The sequence below is a fragment of the Eretmochelys imbricata genome, chromosome 4 (assembly GCF_965152235.1).
Source record: "Eretmochelys imbricata isolate rEreImb1 chromosome 4, rEreImb1.hap1, whole genome shotgun sequence".
In the NCBI taxonomy this organism is placed as follows: Eukaryota; Metazoa; Chordata; order Testudines; family Cheloniidae; genus Eretmochelys; species Eretmochelys imbricata.
Window position 1 is genome coordinate 114,250,518 of NC_135575.1, and position 12,399 is coordinate 114,262,916.

The 12,399-nt window shown below is 43.0% G+C and overlaps 1 protein-coding gene across 1 annotated transcript in view; it reads right to left on the minus strand.

Annotated features, from left to right (window-relative positions):
- Nucleotides 1-12,399, minus strand: part of NCAPG (non-SMC condensin I complex subunit G) — a 40,636-nt gene that overhangs the window by 6,755 nt on the left and 21,482 nt on the right. The window contains 5 exon segments of the mRNA XM_077815814.1: nt 3,367-3,528; nt 3,938-4,112; nt 8,663-8,844; nt 9,997-10,236; nt 12,277-12,396. Of these exon segments, the coding sequence (XP_077671940.1) occupies nt 3,367-3,528; nt 3,938-4,112; nt 8,663-8,844; nt 9,997-10,236; nt 12,277-12,396 (879 nt within the window).

The window sequence follows — 12,399 nt, forward strand, 5'->3', positions numbered from 1 at the left end:
AATTCTCATGACTAGGTATAAGTGCCTGAAATGCACTTTGTTGGCGCAGTAAGAGGATTCAACACATTAGGTTATATATTTCATTTTTATGCCATTCTAAACATGGAAGAATGTCATTTCTTACTACGCTTGTCAAACTATGCTTAAACTGTAATTTAGAATTAAAACTACCAAGCTAGCTACTACAACTAGCTTTAAAATCAATAGAGAAGAATCAGATAAACAGCCGATAAAATCTGTAGACTCCAACGCATGCAGAAGTTATTGCCCTACACTCACACACACACACACACACCCACCCACCCACCCTCCTCAGGCCACATCCTTAAAAGAGTCCATAGGCTCCACATTCACTTCAGGACTGAGTTCAAAATTACCACTTTTGTTAAATACAGGTATGGACTTATCGACCTTGTGTCCCTCTCAACTCTTCTGCATGTATAGCACAGTATTCTTCTAACCCTCCATCCACTCGGACCATGGTTGATGCAAGTTTTCTCTGCTATTCTTTTAGCCATCTGTAGCAGTCTTCCAATACCTCTCCATCTCAGCTCAAACTGTACTCTTTCCCCACTGCCTAAGAGACCTAATGCTAAGCATGCACATAAGCATTCAGCTGAGGAAGGACTGAATAAAGTTAAGGTCCAACTCTACATTCAGCTGCAAATACTGAGATTTGGTTAACAGCAGTAGCTGGAACCAACTAGGGGCCGTGCTCCTCTTGACCTGCTGCTCACAAACAGGGAAGAATTGGTAGGAGAAGTAGAAATGGGTGGCAACCTGAGCAGCAGTGACCATGAGATGGTTGAGTTCAGGATCCTGACAAAAGGAAGAAAGGAGAGCAGCAGAATATTGATCCCGGACTTCAGAAAAGCAGACTTTTACTCCCTCAGGGCACTGATGGGCAGGATCCCCTGGGAGAACAACATGAGGGGGAAAGGAGTCCAGGAGACTTGGCTGTATTTTAAAGAATCCTTATTGAGTGTGCAGGAACAAACCATCCCGATGCACAGAAAGAATAGCAAATATGGCAGGCAACCAGCTTGGCTTAACAGAGAAACCTTTGGTGAGCTTAAACACAGAAAGGAAGCTTACAAGAACTGGAAACTTGGACAGATGACTAGGGAGGAGTATAAAAATATTGCTCGAGCATGCAGGGATGTAATCAGGAAGGCCAAAGCACAACTGGAGTTGCAGCTAGCAAGGGATGTGAAGGGTAACAAGAAGGGTTTCTACAAGTATGTTAGCAACAAGGAGGAGGTCAGGAAAGTGTGGGACCCTTACTGAATGGGGGAGGCAACCTAGTGACAGATGATGTGGAAAAAGCTGAAATACTCAATGTTTTTTTTTGCCTTGGTCTTCACAGACAAGGTCAGCTGCCAGACTGCTGCACTGGGCAGCGCAGTATGGGGAGGTGAGCAGACCTCAGTGGTGAAACAACAGGTTAAGGACTATTTAGAAAAGCTGGACACGCAAAAGTCCTTGGGGCCGGATCTAATGCATCCGAGGATGCTGAGGGAGTTGGCTGGTGTGACTGCAGAGCCATTGGCCATTGTCTTTGAAAACTCAAGGTCTCAGACAATTGGAAAAAGGCAAACATGGTGCCTTTAAAAAAGGGAAGAAGGAGAATCCAGGGAACTACAGACAGGTCAGCCTTACTTCAGTCCCTGGAAAAAACATGGAGCAGGTCCTCAAGGAATCCATTTTGAAGCACTTGGAGGAGAGGAAGGTGATCAGGAGCAGTCAACATGGATTCACCAAGGGCAAATCACACCTAACCAACCTTATTGCATTCTATGATGAGATAACTGGCTCTGTGGATATGGGGAAAGTGGTGGGTGTGATATATCCTGACTTTAGCAAAGCTTTTGATACAGTCTCCCACAGTATTCTTGCCAGCAAGTTAAAAAAGTATGGATTGGATGAATGGACTATAAGGTTGATAGAAAGCTGGCTAGATCATCAGGCTCAACGGGTAGCGATTAATGGTTCGATGTCTACTTGGCAGCCAGTATCAAGCAGAGTGCCCCAGGGGTCTGTCCTGGGGCCAGTTTTGTTCAACATCTTCACTAATGATCTGGATGATGGGATGGACTGCACCCTCAGCAAGTTCGCGGATGACACTAAGCGGGGAGGAGAGGTAGATGTACTGGAGGGTAGGGATAGGGGCCAGAGTGACCTAGACAAACTGGATGATTGGGCTAAAAGAAATCTGATGAGGTTCAACAAGGATAAGTGCAGACTCCTGCACTTCGGATGGAAGAATCCCATGCACTGCTACAGGCTGGAGACTGACTGGCTAAGTGGCAGTTCTGCAGAAAAGGACCTAGGGATTACAGAGAACAAAAAGCTGGATATTAGTCAACAATGTGCCCTTATTGCCAAGAAGGCTAACTGCATATTGGGTTGCATTAGTAGGACCATCGCTAGCAGATCCAGGGAAGTGATTATTCCCCTCTATTCGGCACTGGTGAGGCCACATCTGGAGTGTTGCGTCCAGTTTTGGGCCCCCCACTACAGAAAGGATGTGGACAAATTGGACAGAGCCCAGCGGAGGGCAACAAAAATGATTAGGGGGCTGCGGCACATGATTTATGAGGAGAGGCTGAGGGAACCGGGCTTCTTTAATCTGCAGAAGAGAAGAGTGAGGGGGGATTTGATAGCAGCCTTCAACTACCTGAAGGGGGGAGGGATCCAAAGAGGATGGAGCTAAGCTGTTCTCAGTGGTGGCAGATGATAGAACAAGGAGCAATGATCTCAAGTTGCAGTGTGGGAGGTCTAGGTTGGATATTAGGAAAACATATTTCACTAGGAGGGTGGTGAAGCACTGGAATGGGTTACCTAGGGAGGTGATGGAATCTCCATCTTTAGAGGTTTTTAAGGCCCAGCTTGACAAAGCCCTGGCTGGGATAATTTAGTTGGGGCTGGCCCTGTTTTGAGAAGAGGTTGGACTAGATGACTCTGAGGTCTCTTCCTAATCGTCTATGATTCTATTCTATGGTCCAAGATGTGAAGGACTATCTTCAATTTTATTTACATGTGATAAAATAAGGTGCAGCACATCTATCATGAATCTTACTGTGATGACACATGAAAAACATGGCATGTAGCTTCAACTTATTGCACTGGTTGAAATGGTTCAATGTATTTTAACAACATAGTTCATAGTGATCTCAGCCCACAGTTTAAAATATAAATATCCTCATTAAAACAAAAATAATTCCATCCTGATTAGTATTAAGTTAAACACAGATTCTTTGTTAAATAATTAAAAAATAAACTATGGAATACTACTAGAATACTGAATTTTTAGCTATTAAAAAGGGTACCAAGAGCAATGTAACAATTTATTTGTATACTACCTACCTCAAGGATCTCCTCAAGTAGGACCAGAAGATCTTTTGTGAAATATTTACTGAGTTCCAATGAACTCAAGGCTTTTGCATAAATACGAACATCTGGTGCAGTTGGGTCTATCAAGATCTCATTGCAGATTTTCACGGCTAAGCTATCATGCACTGTTAAATCCTGTAAAAATCATAAGAATATTCTGAAAGCTGGTTGAACGTTATTTACATGAGAAGACCGTGTAATGTGCCTGACGTAAGTGCCCGATCAGCTACGTTAAATGGTAAAAAATTACATTTCTCAAAAAGCAGCATTTTATGCATGTGCGCCAATTTATGTACATGCATGCGCACACAGGAGGGAGCAAACAGCAGCTGCTGGTAAATTAAGTACGGTGGTGTTGCTTTAGCCACATGAGGAAACAGCAAGCTAGAAACAGGTCACTTGGGATAATCTCTTTCCTTCCTTCTTATGCAAGAGCCTCAAACGGAGAAATCTTCACAGAGTGATAGCAGTGGCTGGGTTGTTGGGATGCAATCTCTAGCCACAAACATCAAAGTAGCACCCCCGTCAGCCATGATCTACATACTTGGTAATCCTGGGACCTTTCGGCCTGAGGATTCAGTCCACTTGGTCTTGTCAGGTCCACTAACAGTTCAGAAACATTAGCAATATCTACTTCAGCCAAAGGTGAAGATGCAGGAGCATTAAACAGTGTGCGCAGAGTTGGAAGAAAGGCTTCCTCAAAACATTCCTGATTAGTCCTGTTTTAAAAGAGTCAAATGTTAGTAAACAATGCGAAAATGTGATCAGAAGTTCATCACAGCCTCATCTCAGAACTAGCACAGTATTTTGTGGGGCCTCAGTAGGCCCAAAACTTCCAACCCCATCCTAAGGATTGGGGTCCACCATGGACCAGGGGTCCTGTCTGTTTACTGGATCAGAAAGAAGGCCCTAAAACAGTTTAAAACCAGGTTATTTATCCAACAACCCTTTCTGTGTCTGTTGGTCCCTGAAGAATCCAGTTCGCAACTCTCCAGAGGGATCATCCAAAGGGATGATAACCAAGGAAGTACATTAGCATTTCCCTCCTATTAGAGAAGGTACATTCAATGCCACAATAGCACATACGCAATTGCATTTTTAATAGTGGTGACTCTCGAACAAAGAATGACCTTGACTTGGTGGGATATACAGTAAGACTAATGTTCAAAGATAAAGATTTCAGACTCCTCTTGCCAATGTAACTGCAACCAGAGAACATGTCTCAATAAAACCAGATAACCTGTTCACATGCAGAAGAACTAACTAATCAACGAGGTCAGCCCATTTTTCCAGATTGGGGGACACTGAAGACATATATCCTAGTTTCACTTTGATACTGGACTCAACAGAAGTTAAGTGAAAAATTATCCTCTCAATAAAGTGACTTATTCCTGCTCTTGACAGAGTAGCGATAGGAAATTAAGGGTTTTTCCCTCCACAATTTCCCCCTCCTCATCCCCAATTCATTCAGCTGTCCTTTTAGTAGCTATTTGTAGAAACTTTAAATTCACATTTTATTGTAAAAAAAGGATGCCGTAACTATTTCATATTCCCACTTTAGCTTTTATACTAGCTAGCCACAAACTGCCACTCAAAGAGTAGCCAGTCCTATTTTTCCCATGGCAGAGAAAGGAAGGAGAGTTTAAGTCTGCCACATTTTTGTTGGGTTTATTTAAACCTCACCTTTCCCTCTCCCGCACCAACCTCCTTCTGCCCCACAAAAACAAATACCCTGCATTGAAAATCCTGAATCTGCAAATTTAATTATTTAAAACAGGAGCCCAACTGTTTCCTCTACATAGCTGCTGAGCACTAAGGTCAGTTTGTCTGTTTCCTTTTGAAGTTCCACTGCTAGTGTTCCGCCAGTGACACTTCAATGCCTGGCTGCAGTGCTCAGCAGCATAAACAAGTAAAAATAATTCTGTTTATATCATCTCTTCCTTCAGAAATTCAATAAAAGAGTTGGATGAGAGCTCCCAAAGCAGTTTCACAGGCAGCAGTAAAAATTATAGATTTAAGAGAGGGGAAAGAAAAGAAGGACAAAAGGAGATAAAAGGGAATTTCAAAAGAATAGAAGAGATTTATTTCACTCCAACCCTAACTGCATGTCAAACATCGACATAGTTATCTCACTGTCACAGTAATCTATGCGCAGACAGAGGAATCTGTGGACTTAAAGATCATTTCTACAATCAATTGGAACATCTAGTATGCACAGTCCCACCACATGATGAAATCGTGATCCTGGGTGACCTAAATGCAGTTACAGGCTCCCTACGAACTGGATTTGAACAGGTCATTGGTCATTATGGTTCAAGCACACCCAATGATAACTCTCGCCGCTTGCTTACATTCTGTGCCTCCCAGATTCTTTCCATTCTTGGGTCATGGTTCAAGTGGCAACGCATATACCAGATGTCATGGATCTCTCATGATGGAGTCACTCAGAAGGAGTTGGACCACATCATTACACGCGATAGGCATCTCTTCGCCTCCCGTGGAGCATACAGTGGTGCAGAATGCGCAGCGAACACATATCACCTTCTAGTGGTTGCCCGTATGGTGTTGATACGCCAACGAGCAGGGTAAATCCTCTGCAATGATGATGAAGTTTTACATCAACACACTCCATGTGCCAGGTTTAGCCAACAGGTTTTGTATTGATGTCAGCAACAGATTCTTGGCTCTAGCTCATCTGCCAGACGACGTGGAGGTTGCCTGGTCCCTGTTCACTTCTACCCTCAACCCATCTGCTGAGCAGACAATTGCTGCTCATAGGTATCCAGCACGTCGACCATGGCTATCAGAAAAGGCCTTCCAGATTATTAAATTGAAGGCCGCAGCCCGCCAGCATGGTGATAAGCACACTTGTAATCAGCTGAAGTGAAAATTTAAGATCCTGGCACTCCACGATCGCAAGCCATATTATAACCAAATGGCAGATGATGTCAAATTTGGCTTAGCCGGGGTGACTTGAAGCATTTCACGCCATTCGCAACCTCAGCAGTCAAGAGATAGTCATTACAAATGGCATCCTGAACGACAGCCAACGTCATCCATGTAAATCGCATGACGACATTCTCTCACGCTGGGCGGAACATTATCGCAGTGTCCTGAACCATCCTCCAGCTGCTGCTTGTTCAGAGCTGGATGATCTGGCAGTCACTGTGATTCCAGATCCAGACATTTGTACTGATGCACCAACACTGGATGAAGTGTATCATCTCTAAACTAAAAAACGGACACGCAGCCAGTGCTGATGGCATCCACTCAGAACTGCTAAAATGTACTATTGATCCTGTAGCAGAATCACTTCTGGCCATCTTTTGTCTAGTGTGGAGAACTGGAACCTTGCCAACCACCTGGAAGGACAGTATTGTGATCTCACTCTATAAGGGCAAGGGACCGCGCAATGAATGTAAGAGCTACAGGCCAATCACCATGCTCTCCGTTCTAGGGAAGGTGTTTTTCGCATGTTTTGCTTGCTTGAGCCTTTGCTACATCGGAAGCATCGTTCCCAACAGTCAGATTTTACGAGGAACAGGTTCATATTAGACGCCATTTTGGCCCTTTGCTTGTTTTCGAAGATACATCGCGAGTTCAGGAAGCCCGTGCACGTAGCATATGTTGATCTTAAGGCTGCATTTGATTCAGTAGACCGTGTTGTGTTATGGAAGGCCTTAAAAAGTTGTAGGCGTCCCTACCACACTGCTGGACTTGATTAGAGAGCTGCATAATGGAACCACTCCCCGTGTTCGTCTGGGGAACCGCATGTCAGCGCCTTTTAAATCAGTATCTGGTGTTAAGCAGGGTTGCATTCTGGCCCCTGCACTCCTTTGTTGGGCAATGGATTTCATAATGCAGCATTCCGTCAGGTCCATCGGCATTGAAATCAGTGATTTCTCACTCACAGACCTCGACTATGTTGATGATGTTATTTTAGTACAGAGCCCCAATAGGTTTCGTGAGGCACTGCAGCATGTGGAGGAGGAGTCAGATAAGATTAGTCTCCATGTTTCATGGTCAAAGACAAAACTGCAAAATTTAGGACCAGGTCCACCGGAGACTCCAATCTCTTTGATCAACGAAACAGTTTCCATCTTTTGTTATCTGGGTTCTATACTTACAAGCTCCTCCAATTCTCACACGGAGGATTTCCATTGGATTGGCATCGCAGCATCTGCCATAGGCTGTTTATAATGGATATGGAATCAACATCATCTTAGTATGACAACTAAGTTCAGGATTTATTCAAGCTGTATCCTTCCCATACTGTTGTACGGCTGCGAAACATGGACACTATGCCGTGCAGACTGGACAAAGCTAGAGGCTTTCCACACAAAATGTCAATGTTGTATACTGGGCATAGAGTGGAATGACTTCATCTGTAATGCAGATGTTTATGATTGTTCGGGTCTACAGACTACTGGGGCCATTGTTCGCAGGTGGAGCCTTATGCTTTTCGGACAAGTCACAAGGATGCCACAAGACGTTTCAGCGAACACCGTTCTCCGGGTGGCTTGTAACATCTGGGATAAAATTCCACCAACTGAGGGGTAGAGGCGGCCCAGAGGCAGACCCCCTATTATATGGGTTCATCAAGTCTGTTCTGATGCTGCACACTCAGGCCACCAAGCCTTTGCAATTGTGCAGGAAATGGGCCAAATGGCGAACGATCGCTATGGATGACTGTCTGACTAAGCATTGAAGAATGCTCCATTAAAAAAAAAAATGGAGGTGGGGATTTTATTTCTAGGTATGTTGCAGATGTAATCAAAACAGTGGAGCGATCAATCAGTGTTGACGGCCATATACTAATGCAGCGCAAAGGAATAAATACGGAAAGAATCTTCTTGTGCAAATAGATACACACTAATACTATTTTAACTCTCTCAAGAGGGAAGCATGAAAATGATCACCTTACCTTCTTAGGAGGCTGTAAATTAAGCCTTTAAACATATAGTTAGGCACTTAAATGTGCCCTGATTTCAGAGTCATTGAGATGCATCTACTCCCAATGAAGTAAATGAGAACTGCAGGTGCTCAGACCTACTGAAAAATTAGGCCACTTATTTAGTTATCTAATTTAAAGTACTCAGGTTGGACACTGCTATCCTTACTTTCTTAGGCTACTGTATCATAGTTACGTAGTACATCCCACATACAAAACGTACGGGAATCACAAGAACAAAATCAGTTAAAACTACAACCTAGAAAAGAAAGAAAAAACAATGTATGATTTCAACATCAGATTTTTAAAAGCTCCTACCTATTTGCATAAGCAAATAAAGGGAAGAAAACTCCCAGACAGTGTCTAAGTTGAGTATCCTCTTCTGTCACGGGATTATACCACAACAAAATGAGACGAGAAAGAAGTTTTGCACTAATTAATCTCCCAGAGAACATCAACTTGGCCAGGCCTTCTGCAGCTTCTGTCCTGAGTTCTGAAAACTTAAGTAAAGAAAGACTGGATCAGAGACAGAATTACAATCCTTTGACCGATACACATTAGTTAATTGAAAAATAAAGCCCCAATCTTACACTGACATCATTGTGGATGCATACCTACACCACCGACAACCTCAATGCAGGCTCAAACTTGCATCCTTAGTGTCAGTGAAACTCTAAAAATAGCATATCCCAGACACTTGTAAGTTACTGTAAATGCAAAATGATCCAAATCCATACTAAGAGAATTCAGGAGCCTCAAATCATGAAACCTACAGCTAACATACGGGGGGCGGGGGGGGACTATTTACAAGAAGGCTACCATCGTGAAAAAGCCAAATCACACAACGTGACCAAGATCCGAAAGTAGCTTAATGAACATTTGATATAAAACAGAAAATAATAATGAGGAATACAATCCATCAGAAGGCACGTACACCTTTTTTTCCCCCCCTTACAAAGGTCACAATTTGATGGTTTTCAGAAAGCACTGGGGTCATATAATTGTAACAAACAAAACCACTGAAAACCTGGGGGAGATGTCTAGTTAATGCCATGAGTTATGTGGGAGGGTAGCAGAGTACAGGAACAGAATACTACGACTCAAAAACCAGACCCAGTGAACTCACAATGGAAGCTTTAACTCCAACAGTGATGAAGTAATTTCCTCCTCTTGCAAAGTACAGAAAACAGTTTATAAAAATGGATTGGAGTAGTGTTTAAATAAGTCTGTTCTGGTATAGATACTGCTGTATTCACACAGATATCCTTGTTATCACAAGCTGTTCTAGTTGTTATTGATTTAAATGCAGCTATGCCAATTTACACCACCCGAGGATCTAGCCAAATGACCTTTAATGGGAAAATAAAGTTATCTGGGTCATAAAGGAATGTCTCACATATTTTCACCAGGAGTACTATGGAGTTACAGCAGCCCTATTTATAGACTTCTGTGCACTATGCAACAGTGCATACTGCATTTTCATTCACATTTAAATCTACAAGCAGTTCCTGAAATATCTCAATACGCTGGGCATCTGATCCAAGATATAAACATACAGAAGTGTTACTTATGTACAATTATATACAAATTTTTACTTTTGTAACAAAAAAGATGTAAAAGAGCAGACTGACGGCATTTTATAGATAACTTACCTCGCTGTCTAAGAAACTGGAAAGAAGTTGTAGGAGGTTGTGAACAGTGGCAGTCTCTTCTTCCAACTCTTTTATTTTAGTCTCCTCCTCTTCAATATCTCCACTTCTAATCTCTGTTTCTTCACTGTGAGAATCATTGACTTTTTTTGCTCTGAATGTTTCTATCCCAAATAACATCAGCTGGTCAAAGACTGCCTTTAAAGCACTTCGCTTTACCTTTATATCATCAATTTGTAAAACCTAGATTTTGTAAAGGGGGGAAAAAAGATGTATAGTTCTGTGGTATATCACTCAATTAGAAGTGTTGTTAAAAACAAAGAGCTGACAATATTTAACTCCTAAATCAGTGACTGAGGTTACCCAAAGATCACACAACAATCCATCTAAGCTAAGCGGAATCTCCCCAAACTTTAGAACAATATGAAAAAGCAAACAGAGCTCAAATATGAACCCAAGTTTGGAATAAAATCTGAGGTTGAACTATACAAAATTATTCATTCAGCTCCAGCTATGCAATCAGCCTACTTTGTTCAGGCCAAAACAGTGCAGCCCTATTTATAGCTGTTTCAATCGTGGATGTCATCCTGATCCAAATTGGAGGCCTTATCCCATGTATTCTTACTGTCCTATTGTGTCTATTTTGGAAGCACGTAATAAAATCAAACTTATTTGGACTTTGCTAACTTCCAAAGGCCCAAATCATAATCAGGACCCCACTCTGCTGAGTACTATTCATGTAAGACAATAATGCCTGTCCCAAACAGTTTACAGTCTAATTTGAAAGAAGACGCAACAAGTAATGGAATGGAAGGACAGCAGGGAGGAGGAGGGTAATAAATTCAAATAGTTCCACAAGTTAGTCTAATTTGAAAGAAGACACACATAGCTAAGGGTAACATTTTCAAAAGTGACTTCATCTTAAGCTCCATTTTCTATAGTGACTTAGAAGTCTAAGTCTCACTGAAAGTCAATGGGATTTAGGATCCTAAGTACTTACATCACTTTTGAAAAATAGGATTTAGGCTTTTGAAAATTTTACCCTAAATTCTCTCAGACAGTGACTATACTGTCCTATATGTTTGTCAACACCTAATACAATGGGTCACTTATTTTGATGAGGGCTTTTGGATGCTACTAGAGTACAAATAAATATATAAGAATGTTATAAATAAAAAAACAGCGGTTCAAGAAACTCATCTGCTATGGTCCATGTGACTCTAGAGTGGGGGTGGGCAAACTTTTTGGCCTGAGGGCCACATCGGGGTTCCGAAACTGTATGGAGGTCTGGGTAGGGAAGGCTGTGCTTTCCCAAAGAGCCTGGCCCCCGCCCCCATCCCACTTCCCACCCCTGACTGCCCGCCTTAAAAACCACTGACCCATCCACCACCTCCACCCAACTCCTTGTCCCCCGGCTACTCTTATCCAACCCCCCTGCTCCCGGTCCCCTGACCGCTCTGACCCCTATCCACACTCCTGCCCACTGACACTCCCACGCCTATCCAGCACCCCCACTCCATATCCCCTGACCCTTATCCAACCCCCCCGGTCCCCACCCCCTTACCATGCTGCTAAGAGCACTAGTACTGGCAACCGCGATGCCCGGCCGGAGCCAGCCACACTGCCACGCAGTCTAGAGCGCCAGCAGCACAGCGAGCTGAGGCTGCGGGGGAGGGGAGACAGCAAGGGAGAGGCTGGGGGCTAGCTTCCCCGGCTGGGAGCTCAAGAGCCAGTCAGGATGGTCCTGCGGGCCGCAAATTGCCCACCTCTGCTCTAGAGCCCTTAGGTTTGATTTAAGCTCCTTTTGTTCTGCCCTGAACTTGGGGGGAAAAAAGAAGAGCCCCAACCATGAAGCATTTTCCACACAATGGACATATGCAACTTGCGTTTGGGAAAAAAAGTACCGAGAAGACCACCTAGAGCTGCCAGGACCCTTTCTTTTTCACATAATGCCCAAGATAGGACAAAAAGAAGAAAGTCACAAATATTACAAATTAAGCTTCTCAGCATCTTGTAAACAATACTGAAATACCCCATTTTACAGGTGACGAAAATTGAGGTGGAGAGAAGTTAGATCAATCAGCATAAGTCAAGTGTATGTGGCAGAGTTGGGATGTAAGCCACATATATATTGTTCACTATTTTTTAAATCCTCAACCAACACAGCTGAGATCCTATATCGGTACTACTTTATTTAGAATTATGTGCCACAAGTACAAGGCCAATTTTATTCACAAAGTCACAGCCAAACAACCCAATTCTTATCACTAAGAAAATTTTTACCTGTAGCAGCAATGCAAGGTGTTGACTGGCAAAGTCTTTGTTCTGCAGAGCACAGCAACCCAAACATAAAACTGCCATATTTCTTACAGCTGGATGGACATTAGTTATTCCAGGAAGTATCTA